The following is a 22,931-nucleotide window of genomic DNA, read 5'->3' as shown; positions in this document are numbered from 1 at the left end:
ATTCTAAAGGATGAGTTGGATCAAAAGGTCTGGTTACATGCTTATGACTCTCTGACTCTATTTTATGGATACAGGTTTTTAAAAAAATGCATATGGATCTGTGTCAGGAATCTTAATTTGACTTCAATGTTTATCAACTTAGATTTATCAGACTTTGTGTTCTTAAAGATTGGAGCTCAATTTCAAAGGAAAGTAAGGACTGCAGATGCTGGAGATCAGAGTTGAAAATGTGTTGCAGGAAAAGCGCAGCAGGTCAGGCAGCATCCAAGGAGCAGGAAGATCGATGTTTCGGGCATGAGCCCTTCTTCAGGAATCCTGAAGAAGGGCTCATGCCCGAAACGTCAATACTCCTGCTCCTTGGATGCTGCCTGACCTGCTGCGCTTTTCCAGCAACACATTTTCAGCTCTATTTCAAAAGCAGAATAATATGCAGCAATGTTTCTGCCCTTAAAAATCAGCATTCATTCCTACTTATTATAATTTGGAGATGCCGGTGTTGGACTGGGGTGTACAAAGTTAAAAATCACACAACACAATGATAACACCTGATGAAGGAGCGTCGCTCCGAAAGCTAGTGTGCTTCCAATTAAACCTGTTGGACTATAACCTTGTGTTGTGTGATTTTTAACTACTTATTATAAACTATGTCACATGAGACCGATCGAAGTGTTTACATCCTCTCTCTGACAACAGCCTGAGATTGAAGCAAACTGTTCAAAATTTTAGCTTGCATTTGACCTTGCTTAGAGCTTACAATCAATTCTGGAATTTTGCACATCCAAATTTTAATTGCTGCACCATTGGCAGATATGCTTTCAGCTGCTTAGGTCCTGAGCTCGAGAATTCCCTTTCTAAATCTGTCTGCTTCTCTATCCAATAATAACAACTTGTACTTATGTAACTCCTTTGATGTAATAAAATGTCCAATTGGACCCAGCAGGCATGTTTAAGGTGAAATTTCACACCGAGTCATAAAAGGAGATATTAGATCAGAAGATCAAATGGTCAATAAAAAGCTACATTTTAAGAAGCATGTTAATAGGTGGAAAGGAGGTGGAGAGGTGGAAAGGTTTCAGATTTGCAACTGTAGAAAAGTGGGGCAATTTAAATCAGGAGAGCATAAAAATCCAGAATTTGAGGAGTGAATGGGTGGCTTAGAGTGTTATGGAGCTGGAAGAGTTTGTGGAGGTAAGAAAAAGAGTACAAGGGCATGGAAAAGAAATGAAATATGGATGAGAGTTATAAAATTAAAGCATTGTTTTTGCTGGAGCCAGTGTGAGCACAATGTGAGTGTGAATGGAAGTTGGTGCAAGTAAACATTAGGCCACAGAGTTTTGGGCTAGCTCAAGTTATGGAGGATACAACAGAGAGGCTGACCACGACTGTATTGGAATAGTTAAAATACGAAGTAATAAAGGAATAGATGAGATTTCAGCAGCAGATGAACTGAAGCAGAATGTACAAAGAACAAAGAACAAAGAAAATTTACAGCCCAGGAACAGGCCCTTCGGCCCTTCAAGCCTGAGCCGATCCAAATGCACTGTCTAAACTTGTCGGTCAATTCCTAAGCATTTGTATCCCTCTGCTCCCCACCTACACATGCATCTGTCCAGACACATCTTAAATTAATCTACCATGCCTGCCTCTACCACCTCTGCTGGCAATGCGTTCCAAATGCCCACCACGCTCTGTGTGAAGTACTTGCCGTGTGTATCCCCCTTAAACTTTCCACCTTGAAAGCATGACCTCTGGTTATTGAATCCTTCACCCTGGGAAAAAGCTTGTCTCTATCCACCCTGTCTATACCTTTCAGGATTTTGTAAACCTCAATCAGGTCCCCCCTCAATCTCCATTTTTCTAGTGAAAATAAACCTAACCTACTCAACCTCTCTTCATAGCTAGCACCTTCCATACCAGGCAACATCCTCGTAAACCTTCTCTGCAACCTCTCCAAAGCGTCCACATCCTTTTGGTAATGTGGTGATCAGACCTGTACACAATATTGTAAATGCGGCCGAACCAATGTCTCATACAATTTTGACATGACTTGCCAGCTCTTATACTCAATACCCCATCCAATGAAGGCAAGCATACTATATGCCTTCTTGACTACTCTATCCACCTGTGCAGCAACCTTCAGGGTATAATGGACCTGCACTCCCAGATCTCTCTATCCATCCAATTTTCCCAAGGCTCTTCCATGGGAAAGATTTTCATTACATCAATGAAAATAGGCAATATTGGTGATGGAGCAACAAGTGGTCTGAACTTCATTTGTGGTCAAAGATGACAAGGTTGCAAACTGATTCAGCCTTAGGCAGTTGCCAGAGTGGAGAGAGTCAGTAGCTATAACATGCAGTTCATAGCAGAGATTTTAGGTAAAGATTCTGTTCCTCCTAATGCTTAAATGAAGGAAATTTGGGCTCCTTCAGTGCTAGATGTCAGGCAGTGGTCTGAGAACCGAGAGACATTGACGAAAAGATGATGGTACAGTAAAGCTGGGTTTCTTTGGCGCAAACATGGAAATTGACATTGTTTGTTTGTTATCTTTGAAAAGCTGCTTAAAACCCACCTCTTCAGCCAAACATTTGATCACCTGCCCAAATGTTGCCTTACTTGGCTTTGTGTCAAATTGTAGAGTACCTAGGGATGTTTTACTATGTTAAGTCTGCTTTTAAATAAATCAGCGAAAATAGTCCAATGTTGACTCAATGTCGATGATAACATTTTGTCACACACACACACACACAGTTTAAGGACACATTGAGTTTTAAAGTCTCTTGATAAAAGATAAATATTTGAAAAATGTTCACATGTTAGCACTGTGTCTATAGTAAAATAAAAGTTTATTTTCTTTCTTTTATGATTATTTATTTTGATATTAGCTATCACACCCTACTATTTCTTTCTAATAGTAAGGCTATTCCACCTTATAAAAAGTAATAAAAAAATTTAAATATGACAAATATTGTAAGTATGCATTTGCGAGGAAGGTAAATACTTGGAATGGCAAGTTAAATGAAGGAAGGCAGAAGGAAACTAGTATGAATCATAAAAGAAATGTCAATTCCTTTATTGCACTTCTTTTATAAATCCATGTAGACTGTCAATTTTGAAAAGTGAAGGAAGATATTAAGATTGTCATTCTATTTACTGTCTTTTTCCAATCATATTTGCACTTTTTGCAATGTTAATAATTTATTCTTAATACCATAGAACTAAAGTTATATATATATTGGAGATGTGAATGTAAATTGTAAGAGGTCTGCATCCACCAACTGCAAAGATTATTCTAATCATAACCATGTAACTTGGTAATGCTTATGATGAAAAATGTACATTGACTGGGCACATGCTCTGGGAAGTATGGTTCTGAAATGAGGAGAACAGAAATGGTGCAAGATTTTGAAGTGGAACAACTAGCTCCCAATTTTAGAGAATAGCATGAGCACCCATATATTTTCTTCTGTGCATTCAATATTATATGTGAATGGAATGTAAAATAAGCATTCTTATTATTGTAGAAATTAGTATTTTGTTTCATTTCATGTGAAGACTTTATTTCTTTAAATTGAGTAGTACAAACAAAGAAACAGCTTAAAATGAAAATTCTTGTGTTTTATTGTTTATTCATTATGTATTTACAAATCCATGTTATTACTTTTTATATACAATGCACATTTACATAATAGAAAAAGTACAAAACTATATATTTAGATGAATTTAAATCTGTCATGTTCGAAAATATAAAATTGTATCTGCAACATAATATCTTAAGCAAAATGAAAACCCTGAAATATTTGCATTATGTTAAAACATTTAGAGAAACAAACCACTAAAGTCAATCAGAGTACATGCGGCCAGAAAGTGATCTGACAGCCACACAGCTGCAGAGCATTTCAAGTTGACAAGTTCCAAATGCAGCACATTTGGTCAGTTATATGGCACGCGGTAAAAAGTAGAGGGAGCTTTATTTACAGTAATGTGTAACATATTCCAATAAATAAATAAACCGGGTAAAACATGCAAATAACATAACTAAAAATTTGTAGTACAAAACAAAAATGACCAGCCACATTTACAGCTACCATTATGCAATTTACAGGTTGCGTGAAAGAGTGTACTTTACAAGCATCATACGTCACAATAAATTAATGATAACACTGCTCTCTTGATGAATATATTTCCAAAACAGGTATAGTTAACCGATTTTATGCATAAATTATAAAACATGACAGTATAAATAAAAATCTACTAAACTTAACTATGTATACTTCTTCAAAATAAATAAGCGTACACTTATTTACATATAAGTACAGCGACTCCTTCCTCTTCCAAAGCTGAAGGAAATTACCAAATCGGAAATGGAGATTTAGGAAAGGTGTTATTTTCTTGCTCATCTTCTTCATCTTCATCTTCTTCATTTATGGCTATGGGGGAATATATGGTAGCTGTTGTATAAATAAGGATCACAACAGCGCAGAACCTCAGTGCATGTTTTCAAATCTCTCTGGATAGCCACAATAGTCTCTTATATGGCACAAGAATGGAATTTGCACCATTTGTTATTATGAAGTAATTTTACATAATAGCAACATTGCAGTGTGTTCTGAAGAATCAATGATCAGGCTTTATGGCAGTTTCCTGGAATTACATAAAAGTGTTCTTGTGTTCTAAATTTACATTGTAATCATCCATTGCATTCCTCAGTGCTACTGATTTAAACCTATCAACTATTTTAATAGCTTTAAAATCCAAAACAACTGTGGTGAAGCCTTTGGAAGATTACTACTGATAAGGAAGCATCAGCTTCAAAAATAATAGTTCCAATCTATCACTAACATGGCATTTTAATCCCTCATGATATCTTCTTCCTCTCAATGTGGACAGCAATCTCTTCAGTACCAATTGCATGGTTGTTAAAAAAAACTTTCACCATTTATTAGCTATAACATTTATTTGGAATTTAATCCAACACAATTAAAACTCATTGCAGTTTCAAAATCAACTAATTTTGACTGCAGTGACAGCAAGATACTCTGATGCCTAGTTATGTTTTTGAAATATTATGTAATTTACTTTCACACCATGATCACTAGATCCTTAATTAGACATTCTTCCTCAGGAAAGAAAAGAGCATATGCCATTTCCAAATGAAAAATGTACAATACTTAAAGCGTATGTGTATAAGATTGTTGTGTTAGACAACATTGGCAGCATTTAATAAATGGTATCAGAAATGGAAGGAATGGATAATGGTGGGCAATAATCCTAATGAAATGTAGTGATTGAGCATAGATGAATGGACACGATACACTTTCTCTGTATCAATGATGAAAGTACCTGTACGACTGCTATCATACATTGCTCAAATCCTTGTGTCAAATTTCCTAACTGCTCAGTGAAAACAGTAATTCTTCATTGAGACTGTTGATGGTGGGGAGGGGGAGGAGATGGGCACATCCTGTTATCAACATGTGACAAAATCTTAAAGCACGTTTATCATTAACAAATGTATTGTCTGGCACTGCCCCTATAGCAGCATGAAAGGTATGCATATTTTTATAGGTACAAATGGCAAGATTATATTTGGTACAGCAAAATGTTCGTAAAGCTGATAACATAAAATCTGGCATACACAGTGAATCTTATTGTGGAATAGAAGTTACTTACAATTGCACGATCCTGTATGTTTGATCTCCAGGAGGGTGCCAGAGGAACAGGCTGTACTTTTCATTGCACACTCATTCGGGTAGGTGGTGTTATCAGTGGCACAGACTGGCTCATCTGAGCGTCCACCCTGACACACATTACAAACAGCACACCGGCCCCTGCCAAGACGGCTATCCCAGAGACACTTTTTTCCAGGGCTACACTGTATGTCATCACAGGACTTGGCTTCTGAAAAAGAGAAAACCAAATTCATATTTATGAATAGAATGATTCATTCAATCTTTAACAATACAGTCAAATATTTGGACCAGAAAGTAAATTTAAACTCTTCAATTACAATGATTTATATGACAGAATTCAGAATGAAAACCATATTAACCTACAACCCTCACTGTGTTCATTGTTCAAATTTGAATATGGATCTTGATAAATACAATATGTTTAATATATTTGTCATTTTTTTCTCTATTAAGGGCAGACAACACATCTAAAGAGGTCCACCAATGATGCTAGCATCCAGCATTATATGTATATATCTGTAATTAAAGACCTCCATTTTGTACATATGACTTTAAGTCAGTAGTTTAAAAACACTCAGAAATATGTTTTCCAAAGTAAACATGAATGAGTTGAATATTTAAACCAATTAGCAAAGCTGTACATTTACTTCTAGCATTGAAAGGTCATAGTCCACATGAGCAAACATGCACTCCACCCACACACACTGAGGCTGCATTTCTAATCTGGCAGTTGAAGAATTTGGAAAACGTTGAAGCTATTAGGCATATGCCCAGCAACAAACACTTCAGCGTTAAAAACCGCAAACGGAAAGATTCAATTCTGAATCTTTTTTCTGTAATGCAATAATCCAGGATATTGTGCTAGAGTATTTTTAAATACCATAGCTCCAGTTGAAAAATTATAAGTTAAAAAGTCACCCAGCCTTCAACACTTGCAATTATAAATGTAACTTTATAAAATTAACATAATCTCGGAAATTTTAAAAAATCCATGATTGACAATTTCATTTCTCAGATTTAAGAATACGTTTAAAAGAAACGATAACAAAATTATGTTAATTAGTACAGATGATCTTTTCTCCGCGATATCAATGTACTTTTTAGAGCTCAAAATCGAATATCCAAATGTAATTTGTTCGGTTTGGTTTGACATTTATCCATTGTACCCTAATTATACGGACAAAAAGAAAACTCCTCCCACATTGTATTAGTACTCGTTTCGTAACTGCGTAATGGTTTGCAGTTTCCACTTTGTGAGGTCTCGTGGTACGTACTTATACATTTCCCTTCGTACGCCACTCCAATGGATCTGCCCATCAAGCAGGTGGCGCGTCTGATATGGCAGGCGCTGGCGTACGTGATCCCATCATTGCCGCACAGATACTGCTCGGGGCTCGAAGGTTCAGGGCAAATTCTCGGGTTACACATCACACAGTAGGCGCTATTTGTCTGATCTACCACACACACAGAGCTGCCTGGACACAAGACATCTCTGCACGATTCTGTAAGACAGCAATTAAAAACAAAAGCGAGGTGAGCACCACTGCAAGTAATCTTCCCGCAATACAATCGTCTGATTTTATGAAGTGAAAGTTTAGTGTTTATAGTAAACACAGACTGTTTTTAAATTTGCAATATTTATTTAATAGGCAATAACTTGGAACATTGGCGGTGAAATAATCCACTTTCTATACTTCCCTAATTACAGACATATACTGAACACAATTTAAGAACAAAATGTGAGGGAAAATTATTCTGGGGGCTGTGTGGGGAATATCTCAACAATAGACACTGCTAGTGAGCTGAGCAATCTGTTAGTTCGCACTGTGGGATAATGAAATGCAAGCATTCTTTAAGCGAGTGGCTCATTGCCTTGCAGAATCTTGTTATTGAGCATGTACTTGTTGCACACATACTTTTACATTTGCCTTGGTATTGGACCTCCAGTTCAGGTTGCCCTTTGCACCTCGCCTTCAGCAGGACACATTCTTCTTTGTATGTTTTCCCGTCAGTTCCACAAACGGAGCCCTTCCAAGTGACGTTTGAGCAGTCGGGTGCACAGACACATCGAGGTTTGTTCTTTTTGTTCATTTTGCACTTTTTACCTGGACCACAATCGACGTTATCACAGGTTTCTATTACAGGGGAAGAAATACAGTTTTCTGCAAATTACTTCCATGCATCAAAGTAGTGTTCGAAATGTAGGGATAAATGCTCATTCGTATTAACTAAACTGAATACGTATTCATTTTATGACAGACGTTTTGCATTTTTATGAGCTTTCTGTTTCCAGATGTTTAATGAAAGGTTTAGTAAAACAGCGCAGACTCAGTCGCCATCTTAACAAACCGCACCGAAAGCCAGGGCAATCAAGAGATTCTCTCTTAAGCAATTTATTCCAGTGAGTCGAGACTGAGAGAGTGGTTAGCAAAGGGCGCATTAGAATGATTTCGTGAGCGATCTGTAAACTTTAATACACCTTGCAGGATCCAATGAAGACAAATACAAACAGTTTCGATTCACATAGACCGAGTGAAATCTGTACCTTTACAAGGAGTGCAACCCGGGGCTCCACCGTTAAAGATAATCCATCGGAAAAGGGTACTGGATGGCACATCATCCTCGGTCCACGCTGTGCCCAACCTCCCACTTTTGCAGCACTCTTCGCGGCTGACCCCGGTCATGTAAAGAACCTGGCATTTGCCGTTCTTGGCTTGCTGGAGCCAGCAGTTCCCAGCTGCAACACACAGTCAGAGCAGTGTCAGTTTCACGGCTACAGACACAACACGTGCACTTTGTATTGACGGTACCCGAGTGTTTACTTTTGAGGTTTTTTTTTTCTGTCTCAGTCTGGGTGAACCGAGGAGCCCGAAACCGCCGACATTTCCCAACAGCAACCAGGTTGCCACCGAAATGAACATCTCTATGCCATCACCTCCTTCTCACTTTGAATGGTGATTTGTTCTACTTGGAAAGTGACTTGGCGCTGCCCCAAAACAGCACAAGCTGAAGTACTGTAGACACGCGTGCAGTGGGACAAAAAAAACCTGCCAGAACTCATCCTTGCAACGAAAAACAGAGGGCAAAATCCGAAATAAATAAATGGTTAGCGGTCTACTTATCTCAGACTCATGTGAAAACGAACTATGGTTGACAGTTTGACAAGCGTCTGGATTTAATCAGTATTTAACTTCAGCGTCGGCTGTGTATAAAGCGTTGGCGTTGATTTTTCTATCTATTCATACAGTCACTCCGGAATAGAAACATAATCTATTTTCTGTGGTATTAACTCGTTCCAAAAATGCCTGAACTCTGCTGCCTCTTCTGGATAGTCTAGACTTCTTGTTGATACCGCCTGATATCAATCTAAATATATACTGTATATCGAGTTTTCAGTTTCATGGAAGAGGTAGCAATATAGAATAGGCAAATTTGACAACACACAAGTCAATTATTTCCATTGGACCCAGTAATCACACCCGCTTCCTAATCTCGCTTCAGTCGCGTGGTATTACCGATGTGAGCAACATTTAACAGCTCGATCGGACGTTTACACGTCGATTCATCTGCAACATCAATGAGACGTTTTCTCTCTCTCTGCAATTCCCCTTTGCTTCTCACTATACAGAAACTGTACAGAGTAAACTTTGACTCTCGGAATCCCATCGCATCTTATTTATTTTCTAAGTAGCTCCAGTATTTGCTAACAGACAATGCTAAATTGCACCCTGCTTTAATTCTGTACGACGACATTCTGGTAACTGTGAATAAAGTGCGGAAACACGTGTGCGCCTCGTAACTTGCTACATCGCATTTTGACCTGAAAACTTTGGAATAAAAGGAAACAACAAACCGAATCAGCGTTGGGCTTCTTCAGTATTTTCACCCGAGAAAATAACGCACAAGGTACATGACCAGACAAAACATGAAACTCAGAGCCATGTTCACAAATGTATACAGATAAGAGGTCTCCAAACTGCTTTAACTTACCCTGCACTCGCTGGTCTCCAATGGTGAGGAAGATGAAAAGTGAAACGGTGAGAGACGCAGTTCTGCTGTTTAGCATCCTTAGCATTGTGGCACGCAGTTTCACCGCAGCTCAGTACTGATCTGAGAGCACCAGTCAAGTCCGATCGCTGTGTTGAATGAACGTCAATCTGTGAATGCAGTCACTCTTAAATATTTTGGCTGAAAGGGGTCTTGGCTAGTCTGTTTGGTGGGCGGTCTTCTGATGGCATGGTGATGTGTTTGGCAGGATGGGGGAGGAGAAAGTGATAAAAAAAAAGTTAAGGTGGACGGAAACTTAATCAGGTGACATTTCACCGCCTCCTCTAAACTTTTCAGCTTGAAATCTCAGTCAATTTCACAAACGCATTTCTATAACATTCGAGTCTGGTTACAGGTCGCAGTGTCAATTTCTCTGTAATTGACAAGATTGTACCAGCTCATACAGAAACAATGCGGGGGAGGGAAGGGGGTGAAGGAAGATGTACTGTTCCTAAGTGTATTAAGACTTCTGCTTTCTTTTATTTTCCTATTGGGTCACCTTTATATCTACAGTACATTAAGTATTCTAACCTGCTGATTTTTTTAACCAAGCTATATCCCGAAAACAGATGCCAGACAGCGTCTGTGGGTGAAAGCACCCGGTCCAATCTATCCATCAGAAAATACAAAAGCATGGCAAAGTAAATGGAGCCTAGCTTTTCTAATCCGATTTCTCTGGTAAAGCGACAACTCCACCCCCAGCTCGCCCATAACCTGTGTACGTAATGTCGATATTTCGTCTCATGTCTATGTCTCGGAGGGTTGATTACACTGAAAAGAGTTTATTGTTAAAACTAACCTCCACTATCCCAGCATCAAAAAGCACATGGGGTGGTTTTTCCATTGCAGTATTTTCTTGCAGACGCCTACAGTTTACATTATTACTAATACTTCAGTTTTATTATTTATATTACTAATTTATTGCCATCTGACTATTTCTGGAAATGCATCATTGTAATAAATAACTATAGTGGGAACCAAGGACACTGACACCGTGGGTGTGTTCAGCCAGTAGGTATTGGAAAAGCAGTTAGATTTAATATCCAGATTTGGCAAAGTTACGCGCCTCTGTAACTGGAGCAGACTTCGCATGTCCATGAAATGCCGTAGGCGGTCTCGTATTCTCCAGTTAAGAGATTGTGACACGAAAGTCGAATTTTAGTGTTGCTCAATGAGCTTGCTTTTGGCAGGGAGAAAAATGTACGTAGGCGATCTGTCGCCGCCTATCTCAGGGATTACGCTTCCCTGTTTCATTACCGTTTTGGCTCTATTACGTGCGGTCCGAAACCTTACCCCAAGAAAAAGATGAAGCTCACGGTCCGACTCAGCCTAATAACTACAAAGAATCAGACAACTTTTATTAGTGTTGATAGGTGCAGTGATCTGACTAGAAATAACTCCGCGATAACAGACATTTTCCACCAGCTGCGGCTTAGAGTGGTAATCCTTTAATAAAGACTTATTACAATAGACTCTTAAAGTCTCTTTATAATAATCGTCAGAAATGCAATCGTTCTAATATTAGAAGAGACAGTTGTTTGGGTGCCTCAGTCTGCTGATAGTATTTACAATATTTAGCGTTCAAAATAGACTTGGCAATGCCATGCCAGCAGACAGTAGGAAAACTTCTTCTACAAGACAATTCCAGGCAGATTATTTCCGTTTTCAATGCTGCGAAACGTATTTTCTGTCCCAGATCATCCTGGGTTCTTATTCCATAACATCGGAATTGTGGTTTGATGCGATCAAAAAAACACTAATGCAGCCCCCTAACGATACAAACAGGGCAACTGCAGCTAAATTGTGCATCATTCGTGATTTCCAGTTTATCTCAGCAAAACGACTGAAGATTTCCCTTATTGCCAAATCAAGATTGTGTGTTTTGTTGGTAGAGTTGAAATATGGATGTAACTTTCCATTAGTGAAGAAAGTCTGGGTTTGAGAAGATACTGGTAAACAACCAAAATAAACCTAAAGCATACCTATATACACCTACCATTCCAAATCAAACTGCGCAGCAATAGACAACACTAGGTAGACATGGGCCATCACATTACGTTATATTTAGTTCTTAAATACATTCGTGGAAATTACCAATGTGAAGTTATTTGTACGACTATTGTGCCCTGTATTTCTTGCCAATGTTGTTCATATGCCTATTTGTTTCTGAAATCCTCTTCCACCAGAAACAGCACACATATTCTCGGGTTGTTCTTTGTTTTATGTGTGTGTCACTATGGCGAATGGCTACTCAACGTTTATAATCTAACAACAAATATTTATTCCAGATTGAAGATGAAGACTGACGAACTGGGCAATTTCACACTGTCCTGATACATCTGGCGAATAATACCGACTGTTGAGCAATTTGCATCCGCAAAAACAATAAAAGGAAAAGCAAGAGTTTTCAAAAAACAGAGTTGACACAGAATTGAAGAGGTGAATATTGGAGGCAAATAGAAGAGTGTGAGAAATAATGGAAAATGCATATTGCACAATGTAAATCATTATTCATAAATGTTAAAGACGATTAAGTCCTGTAATGAAGATCAAGGACAAATGCCACAACGAAGAAAAATAGAAAATAGAGAAGTGAGATAGTGATGAGGGAAAAGATATTGAGGACGGGAAACAGATATGGCGAGGTTAGAAACTTGTGAGAATGAAAATGTAGGGCGCTGAAATGCAATCTCCGCATGTCTAAAAGGAAACTAAAGTGAGACCTCTGCAGGACGAAAGTTGTATGCGCTCGTGCACATTTTTGACCCAGTTTCCAGAATCCGACAGGTGCTTGTTGGAAGTTCCACGGATGATAATATGTTTCATAGTAAACTTAAGGAATTACGAATCTGAGTCAACGTGGCCAGTTATGATGACTAGCAACATTTTAGTTTGACAATCAAAGGCTTTAAGATAATCCATTGCTTCAACTTTGAAAAACAAACTCCTTTTTAGTTTCAGTACGTTCGAAATAATTAATCTGCAGTTCCTAGGTAATTACAATATTTGGTGTTTTTCACAAAACTGCATCATTATTAATTAATCATTCACCAATCCGAATGTGGAACGGAATTTGCGTTCTTCTGCAATCAGAATTGTTTCAATACAAATCCGATAATATTTATCAATACATTTGTATTTCTAAGCTGATTATGAATATGGATACTTCCTTAGATACTACAACACGGCATGCAGCATAGGCCTACTTAATGCTTTTAACATATAGAACGTTGTTTAGTTCATTCTAAGATCTGAACACAATCTATATCAAATAATTATTTTGCAAAATTAAATGAAGCAAATTAGCTTTATTCTCTTTCTATGTCTATTGACTGCATGGAAGTAAATATTTTTACGAACAGTAAGGGGTTTTGGCCTTTAATTGCTAGGTAACATTTAATGTAGAATTGAAATCAGCGGTTTAGGTCGTCTGCCTCTAACAGATAAATGCCAACATGTGTCAGCTTTTATTCGAAAAAGCTTTTGTACCTCCACCCCCCCCCCCACCCCAGCCATTTTCCAATAACTTGCTATAAGTGCTCCGAGAGATTTAAACGTCTTCATAGCTGCACGAGGATCAGGCGAGTCTTTACTAATTTACATCCATAAGGAGACATTTGTTATTAAATCATCCATAAACAAAAGAAAACTAACAAATATCATGCAGTTAATAACTGCAGGAAATAACGGGAAAATATAGCAGGTCCATCAGCATCTGGAGAGAGCGTTCTTCTGATGGTGCGTGTGTTTTCACTTACCAGGTTCTGACGTAGTCAATTGCTTTTCACAGATATTGACTGACATGAAATGACTAATAGTCTTCAATATCTGAAATCGTTCAGCGATAAAACAAAACAAATGGACATGTTCAGGAGGTGGCGCAGACCACCAAACAATTGTTTTTGACTAATTTGAGTAGCCGTTAACACGTCTACAAGTGACGTAGTTGCCCGAAAGAGGTTGTCACCAGTCAAAACAAAATGTGGCGTTTGGATAGCACCCCACCATGAGCATGTATTTCAAATGAATCAACAGGAAGGTTTGGATTGTTCTGCTAGATGTTATCAGGCAAATTCTCACATAGATTTCGATTAATACAAAACTGACGGGAAACTATAGATTCTTTGATGTAATATCCAACTTCGTTGAATGTGTTACCTCCGGGACCACGAAGTATCCCAAGTATGTGTCGGCATAAATAAAATGTCATATTGTTGAACGTCAATAAATTCTATAAAAATCTTGCTGTTCAGTGCGTGTCAAGACAACTCCTTTACATTTAATCTGACATACGTTCAAAATCTCTTATTGCAGATTGTTTTAAAGGTCAAAATCAAAGAAACGTGAAGCTTGACTGGCAGCTTAAAGGTTCAGTATTTTTTAAAAATCAGATTCAAGTTGGGATTTATTACATCAAATTCATTATACAATACAAACATGCGTTAAAAGGGAAAGGTAAATGTACGGGGGTTTCATCAGTGGATTTTCCTGACCGTTTGACATATTCGCTGTTAATAAATAAGGTTGAAGGATGACCAGAAACCCAATAAAGATGAGACTCTGCTACTGAATGTAAACATTTTCATATTTATGATATATTAATCCCTGTCTTGTTCTATTGATTACACCGACTTTTTAACAATTTGCCTATAATATTTTGATGAATGTAATCACTAAATCTACTTCTGGGACATTAATTAATTTTAACGCCGCAGGTTGAGCTGACATCTGAGGTATGCTGTCATCATGAGCGCAAACCCGACTTGTACAACGTGCCGAAGAATGTCAAGTCAAAGAATCGATTGACTGATTTCTAGCCATGAACACACTCCTGGATACAACTGTCAGACAGGTTTCATGTTTTTGCAATTAAGGTGCTGGACAATAAAGATGACGGGTTTTTATTGTAATCCTGTGGATGTGACGAAAACTAATCACGCCAAATATTGTTTGATAACGCTCTTTAAAGGTTTCCCTGCCTTTAACAGTCAAATAAAGGAAAGTTGCTGTTTCTATTTATCCTTGACGTCTTACTTTTCTTCTGTTTTCAAAATCTTCCCTTTTAACGAAAGGTTTATTTTAAACAACAATTATTAGTTTAGTGAAGAAACTAGCGAATGGCCCAATTAGATCACGGAATGAGGGCTGTATCCCGGGCTTCAGCAAATAGACCAATAAGATCAAAAAGTGACAAACCAAGTATTCCAAAGTACGGTCAGATTGAAGAGAGACACCTTCCAGAAGCTACATGTAAGACAAGAACCTCCAATTTCAACACAAGTGATTGTCTTGGGTGTTTTGATAGACATCCGTATAATGACACATCCAAGGCCACCCGCTGGATAGGCATGCATTGGCAATCGGTTGAATGGACTCAAACCACTGGAAGAACTGAGGAGGGAGGCTTGCACAATGCTGATATAATGCAATAATGATCCATTTCTGGACAGCACGCAAAGTTACTGTTTTCCCCTATTGTTGAGAAATAAGCAAAATCTTGGGACATAATTTGTAACTTTCAAGTGACCAAAGAACAACATAGTCAAAGAAAAGTTACGGCATAGAAGGAGGTAATTCGGCTCATTGCGTCTGCTTCAGCGGAATAAGCTAGCTGCCCATTCTACTCCCACTTTTCAGAACTTGCTGATAGGTCTTCTCTTCAATCAATACATTGGGCAGTAAATAATTAGATACCCGTCACGCTTTGGATAAAAAAGATTTTCTTCTATCCCACTAATCTTCCGACCAACTACCTTAAAGTTGTACCCATCGGTAAATGACGTCTCTTCTCTATCCAATCCCCTCGTTATTTTACACGATCGCATTATAAAACAATGTTTACCGTTTTCACTGTCTGTATTCGTTCATTACATTGTTATCATTAAAAAAGTTGGCTTTGTAGCAGTTCTTTGTAAAAAAACAACTGAGTGCTTTGCCTTGTTTTATTTAAATAAATAAAAGGGTTGATATACATAAGATTACAGATACAGACCCTACTTGTTCGTCACTCAGGTACCCATTCTATATCACTCTTGCACTTGATGGTACAAAATTTGAAATTTGCTCAAATGAAAGATATACGTTGCTTTTTTTTCATTTTGCTCTCATCAGGTCAAATACAAGAATGTCGCATTTTTAATGATCACAGTAATTTTAGACAACATCGGAAAAGGATGCTGAGCAGTTGGCAAGGGGACTCTGATTGGCTGAGGCATTGCTAAGGAGAAAACTACTGGGAATTACCGGCATCCTCCTTCCAGGTCGTTCACAAAAGATGCAAAGCTTGAACGTATTCCTTTTCTTTATACAAAATGGGTACGATTTGTTGCAAGTATAAAAGTCACTTTATGAACTTGGATAAATATTGTAAATTGGCTGTTAGTGTAGCCATTAGCACACGCAAATTTGTTTAAAAAGTGCAATCTAATCGCAAAACCATGCAGTTAAGCAATGCTGCATTTGAACTCGAGTGCCAGTGGGATTTCAGAAGGGAAAGTTGTGTATCCCGGCTTTTGCCTGGTTGAATCAACCATCATACTTCTTCTGTTGTTCAGAGAAGGCAGAGGACAGACCGTACTTGATCAGTTCTACTTGCAAAACCCAAAACCAAAGTATTACTCTTAGATATGATTCTGCAAATGAACTTCATTGCCCAGCGATCCTGACGTCACGAATAGCTACACTGACAATGATCAGTTCAGATCATAACGTGGTGTATTTGTACTTGCGAGATGGAACACTAATGCGGAATCAATTCTCTGGAAACAAAAGAAGTATGTTCAAGCAGGGTGTGTTTTTTTTATTTGGCTGGGAACGGAGAGAAAGGTTCCCATTTGCTTTGCCCTTGGTAATGGTTTGGCCAATCAGAGTTGTCATGCCAACCAATCAGCACCCATCTCTCCTGTAGTTTAATTCGTTACGACTCAGTGAAATTTGGAAACCTTACATTTGTTGTCAGGAGTGCAAAATGAAAGGTTTAAACAACATGTCTTCGACAATGTTATACTTAATTTCAAAATAAATTCCTATAGGAAATCACCCCATCCTTACAAAAATGCTAGTGTGTCACAAATCTGGTGCAAACTAAAATTTTCCAAAATTCGGACTTTGGGTTCAAGTTGGAATCTTCGGTGAACTGCCAAGTAGAGAAATCAAAAGAAGTGAACTAACGGTGCAAGCGTTACTCGAAAAGGCACTTGAACTATGATAAATTATTTGCCATTCAAGATCATTGACAAAGGTCAAGTATTCTCGCTCCTTGAAGGATATGTGACGTTGCTGGGAGGCTTTAAAGGGGCTCCGAAGAAAGGTCTTACTGAGATATGGAACTATCACGCCTTTCAAGTACAAACTACAAGACTAACTTTTTGCGCTGCCTGTTGTGCACTGTGTTACTTCCGTGTGTTATGGGCCGCAAACACATACTTTGGTTATGGCTCCAACATTCATTTCGACTTTTTATTGATGAGATATTACTATTTACATTCATTTAACCTTTTTAAAATTAATGATATATTCATATTTATTGACCATGACCTATTGTCCTCTCCCCGAAGACACTGCTGTCCATGTAACTGCAATTGGACGACTGATACTTCATTTAGTTGATATGCCAACGCCTTCGATAATCCATTGTCATTGATGAACTTTCCCAAATAAACGGTATATTTAGGTTATAAAGTCAAATTCGTACATAACAATGACACAAGAGGATTAAGAAACGTAACGGTGATTAACATATTGCTTTTAAATCACCAAAAGACACCCATTAAAGTGAAGGGTTCCGCTTTCGCACTGTCTACGCTTCTACTAATAACCAGGTGAAAATCATGTTAAAGGAGAGGTCGGCCTGCTGGAACGGAGACTTCGGAGCGATTTTCTCAAGGAGCTGAAAGATCTTTCAAGTTTCATTTTGGCTGTGGTATGGTTTTGACGTAATTTCCACTTTCGAAACGCTTTCTGAATGGTTAACGCAGCCTTGAATTCCTTTCGTAACATGAACGTGGTCGTGAGCGTTTCCAAGGTGTTCCGAATGGGGAATACTTTCACTGACATTTTAAAAACTTCTCCACTTAGCTTCTTGAGAGGCTCTGACTCCGTTACTTTGCCAACGATAACAGCACTGAGAGCTTCCAGCACATCCAGACAGTGCAGCTTGTCACCGTTAGTTAATGGGAGGTTGAGAGCCGCAACTTTCACTGCGTTAGGTTTTGGTATTCGTAAAGGAGATTTGAGTTCATTTAGGAAATCAGATAATTGGTCGTATGTGATGAACTGTGTCGCCTTCACATCATAATTACTCCAGACCTCGTAAAACATGTCCACGTCTTCATCTGTCACTCCAGCGAGTTCTTGCTCTTGGGCTTCGTGAAAGTTTTCTAAAATGACAGCGACGTACATATTGATAATCACGATATACGCGACCACGATGTACGATGTCATGTAGGTGAACGATACAAACTGCCGCTGGACAGGGGAGTTAATCATCACGTGGAGAATCTCATTCCAAGCGGCGGCTGTTGTCAGTCTAAACAGAAGCATCATACTATTGCCGAAAGTTTCGAAATTGACCATGTCGTTTATTGGCGATTCTCTCGGAAGGTCTCGGAACAAACTCATCCCCAAGATTGAATAAATGAACATGACCAGGCCGAGGAGCAGGCCGATGTTGAAAAGGGCCGGGATGGATATCACCAACGTGAACAGCAACTTCCGAATCCCCTTCAAGGATCTCACCAACCTCAACAACCGCGCCAGCCTTACAATTCGGAACACGCGTAAAATAGTCGGAGAAACCCCTTGCTTTTTGGATGCGGATGAATCCAACAAGATTCCTGAAGGAATAAAACAGGAAAATGATCAGTACAAAAGCGGGAGTAGTTAAATTCCAAATGATCACGCACTTTAATTTTAAACGCATATTTAAGTTCTGACTCCTTATCAGTGTTAACACCATTAAAGCAAACCAATCCAAATAATATGATGAAGATTTTCACTCCGGAATGACGAATGCATTAATCCAGATATGATTTGTTTTGTCTGATCCTGGGACCGTTCAATAGAGTAGAATGGATGCACATGCTGTAATTGCATGTAGAACAATATTTCTTCAACGCTAGGCGAAGATTTTCAGTTCTGGGATGTATTCCTGCCCTCTCAGATAATCATTCGCATCTAACTTGGTTTAAGCTCAGTGGACTCTGCCTTTCTGAGAGGGGGGGGGGGGGGGGATCGTTTTCGACATTTGAAGCATTGATCATTGATAAGTAGAAGAAACACGAAAAAAAAGCATGTATACAGGTTCCAGATGCCATTGATTTTGTTTTTAAAAGACTAAATTGAAACACTGGCAACATTGAAAATTTGCAATAAAGACTGAAAATAATTACAATCACAATGATCAGATAGGAGCATAAGGGATAGGTTGAGTTATAAAAAGTCCGGATTCTGGAAATCAAAAACCGTATCAGGAATTGCTGGGGGGGAAAAACTCAGCAGGTCTGGCAGCATTTGTGGAGAGAAAGCAGGGTTAAAGTTTCGGGTCCAGCCACTCTTTTGCAGAACGCGGTGTTTTTCCAGCAATTTCTGATTCGATTGTTGACATTGAGTTACACATTCTTCAGCATTTGTATTTGTTTGTATTCGGTACAATTCATAATCACACGACCTGAAATAAAGCTTTTTTTTGACACTTTTAGGGCTGCGTAATGTCAGAGCTGCGATGCCTGCATTCCGTGAACGAAGGGGGGAAAAACCCATTACGCACACGGTAGTAAACTCCAAACAAGATTAATTACTGTGCTCACGGAAATGGTTTCCTTTAGAGATATATATAAGGGTCAGTCCTGGAATATTGTGTAAAACATGTTAACCATTTAAAAATGCAGTCTTTAACATTATTTATGAACACTAAACACTCGCCAATGTAATAAAAATCAAACCTATTTATAGCTTATTTAATTACATATATAGCCAGTTCTGTTATCAAATTTTCAACCTTATCTGTATTAAAATGTCGGTGCAAACTTTGTTCATCCCTTAAAAGCATTGATTGGTATATTATAGCTTAGAATTTGTGTTTTCGGGATTTGGACTTTTTGAAATGGGTAAAATGACATTAAAACTTCTACAAGTTAGTGGTAATTTGAATAGAATGATAATTCTATTTGAGAGTTTTCTTTAAAGAAATTTTCCTATTTCTTTAATTCAGAACACTGCAATTTTGTGAGTCAATGCTCCTTAACTGCAGTCTCAGACAATTTTTAAAAATGCTATAGAAATATCTCGGTGCCTTTAATAGAAGAACAAACTAAAATGGAAATAAATTGTTGCCAATTGATCAGGAGTTTTTGAAAGTTGATCTACCAAAAATGCATATGAAGACCTGGAATGTGAAAAGATTATCAAGTCATAATGTAAGACCGTGATATCAATAAAAGTGATATATGTGCCAAAGGAACTGAAAACAAATTCATTCTGAGGATAATGAGGTATTCATCCATTGTTGGAAGCAACTGTTAAGGAGATTTGTTGAGACACTAGTAATCATTATAATGGAGCGGAAAAGTCAAAGGATACTTAAATAGGTTAATATAGTGTCTATTTCTAAAATAGTGAAAAAATAGACACAGGCAGCTACAGATCCATAAGTCTTAGTTCATATCTGTGGTCTATAATGGACTTGATTTTCAGGAGGCAACACAAGGATTTTCCAGCCCACAATAATTCAACAAACATCAGACAGCATGGCTTCAGGTGAGAAAAAAATTCTGACAAAATTCCCTGATTCCTTTGTAAAGTGACAATCTAAACTGAAAATAGTAAATTTAGAGCATACTTAGACATTCTAAATGTATTTATTAAGATTGTATAGGCAAGGTGACCGATTATAACAATGTTATACAATAAAATACAATATTCTTAGAATTTTAAAAATGCATTAATGTAGCACTTTTTTTCTTTCAGGATGTTATAATGTGTTTTAAGTCAATTAAATAATTTAGAAGTGTAGCTACTTGTGTATTAAAGAAAGTATTTTAGTCAAGTTTTGTTCAGCAAGGGCCCACAAAAATAAGGTGGTAATGATTAGGGTATCTGTTTTTTGCGATGATGCTAACTGAAGCAGAAATATTGGCCAGGGAACCTTGCTGTTCTTTGAAAGGTAGGGCAGAAATCAATTGTTACTGGTTACAAGGCTCACACTTGGCTGAAGAAATAAACTAAGGTTTGGCAGAGGTCAATAGTAGTGGGAGCACTACTATTTTCATTTACTACGACTTGGAGTTGCCAGTGTTGGACTGGGTGGACAAAGTTAAAAATCACATAACACCAGATTATAGTCCAACAGGTTTATTTGGAAGCTCGAGGTGGTTGTCACCTGATGAAGGAGCGACACTCCGAAAGCTAGTGCTTCCAAATAAATTTGTTGGACTATAACTTGGTGTTGTGTGATTTTTAATTTCATTTACTATCAATGACTTGAGTTTCTAAACTTAATATGAATTTGTTAAACTTGCAGGTGATTTCAAACAAAAGAGGTAGTGACATTAAAATGATTATTTCTGTGCTTTAAAGTAGTTAGCAAGAGCCACTTGACTCTTAGGTCAATTTCCATTCTTGCATCTTTCTCTTCCTGTTTGGAATTATTCCTTCATTTGCACTTTGAGCTAATATGTTACTTAATTAGCACTGCTGTATCATTTTATTAGATACTCAATGTCATCCACCATACTGCAGCACGAACTCCATCATGTAAGAGTAAGTGTACAAGTATATGTGATATGTATTAGGTTTGAGACTCTTTGGATAGGCACAATTTCACTTGACTATTACAGACATGACACTTTCCTCAATTTCCCAAAGGTAAGGGGAATTCCCAGAGAAATGCTCTCTTTTTGCATCAAACTCAGAATATAGAGTATTTGGAACAAAAGTGGAGCAAAATGCAATTCAAAATCATGTTATGAATTAAAATACAAACCATGAAAAAATGTACATCGAGAATACGCAAAGAAAAACAGATATAGCCCTGCAAAAAGTCTCCTGAAACAGTGAAAACAAAAATCAGACTGTTGGGTATCTGACAAAGTCTGCTGCATTCCAGATTGTATAGTTATACAGCAAGGATTTTATGGCAATGAGGTGATACTTCAGAGTATTGATTAGCAAGCACAGCACTAACGCCAGAATGAATAAAATCTGTCTTTTGAATGAGGGTGGTATCAAAAAGTAGCACGAACATTCTCAATCCTCATTGTACATCTACAGCATAATATAGGCAAGTAAAAATTGGATGAAGGTTGTTCAGTCTAAACTTTATCATCCTTAACTTGGATTGATTTATTAAAATTCTACTTGTCTCTGTTGATTATGATGACTGAAGAGATCATATTCATCTTAAACTGTTGAATTTCATTTATTAAACACATTTTTTTGTTATTATCTAAGTGTTGTTTATGAATGCGATTATAGTAACAGTTTGACCAATGGCATAAGCTTGAGGCATGTGCTCAATATGACCTGATTTTGGAATTTTTAAAAATCTGATCTACAATTTATTATTGTTATTTTGTGGTTTTAGTAAGTATTTTAGTGGATGTAATATTGGTAGATGAGAATCAGATATGACCCAGATATGGCTTACCACTGATTATAATATAATTAGATAGTTTGAATTGAATGATACAGAAAATATTCAGTGGTTATAAATCACAAATCAGCTGCATTTAGGGAAAGGCCATTTTCCAATAACATTCTAGAGGCATGATTTGGAGACGCCGGTGTTGGACTGGGGTGGACAAAGTTAAAAATCACACAACACCAGGTTATAGTCCACCAATTTTATTAGGAAGCACTACTTTCAGAGCACTGTTCCTTCATCAGGTGATTGTAGAGAATAAGATTGTAAGGCACAGAATTTATAGCAAAAGTTTCCATGTGATGTAACTGAAATTATATATTGAAAAAAGACTTGAATTGTTTGTTCAATCACTCATCTTTTAGAATGACCATGTTGGTATCAGTTCTTTCATATGTAAACCACAAAACTTTTTAAAAAGTTATGTAACTTTTAAAAAGTTACTTTTGTAACTTGTAATGTAACTTGAGAGACTTAAACAATTCAGATCGTTTTCATTATATAATTTCAGTTACATCACACTGGAAACTTTTGATATAAATTCTGTGTCTTAT

General features: G+C 37.7%; 2 protein-coding genes and 1 long non-coding RNA gene across 5 annotated transcripts in view; 1 reads left to right on the top strand and 2 right to left on the bottom strand.

Annotated features, from left to right (window-relative positions):
- Positions 1-3,621: 3,621 nt before the first annotated feature.
- fsta (follistatin a) lies at positions 3,622-9,863 on the bottom strand. 3 transcript variants are annotated; one of them, XM_060822734.1, is made up of 6 exons: positions 9,684-9,863; positions 8,239-8,430; positions 7,610-7,828; positions 6,968-7,195; positions 5,674-5,901; positions 3,622-4,451 (listed from the first exon to the last, which is right to left on the bottom strand). In XM_060822734.1, exons 1-6 carry the CDS (start codon positions 9,766-9,768, stop codon positions 4,351-4,353), a joined length of 1,053 nt encoding a protein of 350 aa, XP_060678717.1. In that variant the 5' UTR covers positions 9,769-9,863; the 3' UTR covers positions 3,622-4,350. The 3 variants fall into 3 exon arrangements, with proteins under 3 accessions (XP_060678717.1, XP_060678726.1, XP_060678739.1); XM_060822743.1 differs by having other exon boundaries at positions 3,623-4,430; XM_060822756.1 differs by having other exon boundaries at positions 4,363-4,644.
- On the top strand, positions 7,053-14,652 carry LOC132811157 (uncharacterized). Its single transcript, XR_009643248.1, has 4 exons — positions 7,053-7,226; positions 12,029-12,179; positions 14,055-14,108; positions 14,456-14,652. It is a non-coding gene; the product is annotated as an uncharacterized LOC132811157 (long non-coding RNA).
- Positions 14,653-17,489: 2,837 nt separating this feature from the next.
- The window catches only part of LOC132833419 (sodium channel protein 60E-like), a 175,939-nt gene continuing 170,497 nt past the window's right edge, over positions 17,490-22,931 (bottom strand). The window contains exon 23 of the mRNA XM_060852087.1: positions 17,490-18,574. Coding sequence (XP_060708070.1) covers positions 17,568-18,574 — 1,007 coding nt within the window. The 3' untranslated portion in view covers positions 17,490-17,567. The remainder of the gene's footprint in view (positions 18,575-22,931) is intronic.

This window comes from Hemiscyllium ocellatum, chromosome 1 (assembly GCF_020745735.1).
Source record: "Hemiscyllium ocellatum isolate sHemOce1 chromosome 1, sHemOce1.pat.X.cur, whole genome shotgun sequence".
Lineage (NCBI taxonomy): Eukaryota > Metazoa > Chordata > Chondrichthyes > Orectolobiformes > Hemiscylliidae > Hemiscyllium > Hemiscyllium ocellatum.
This window is presented reverse-complemented; position numbering and strand designations above follow the sequence as displayed.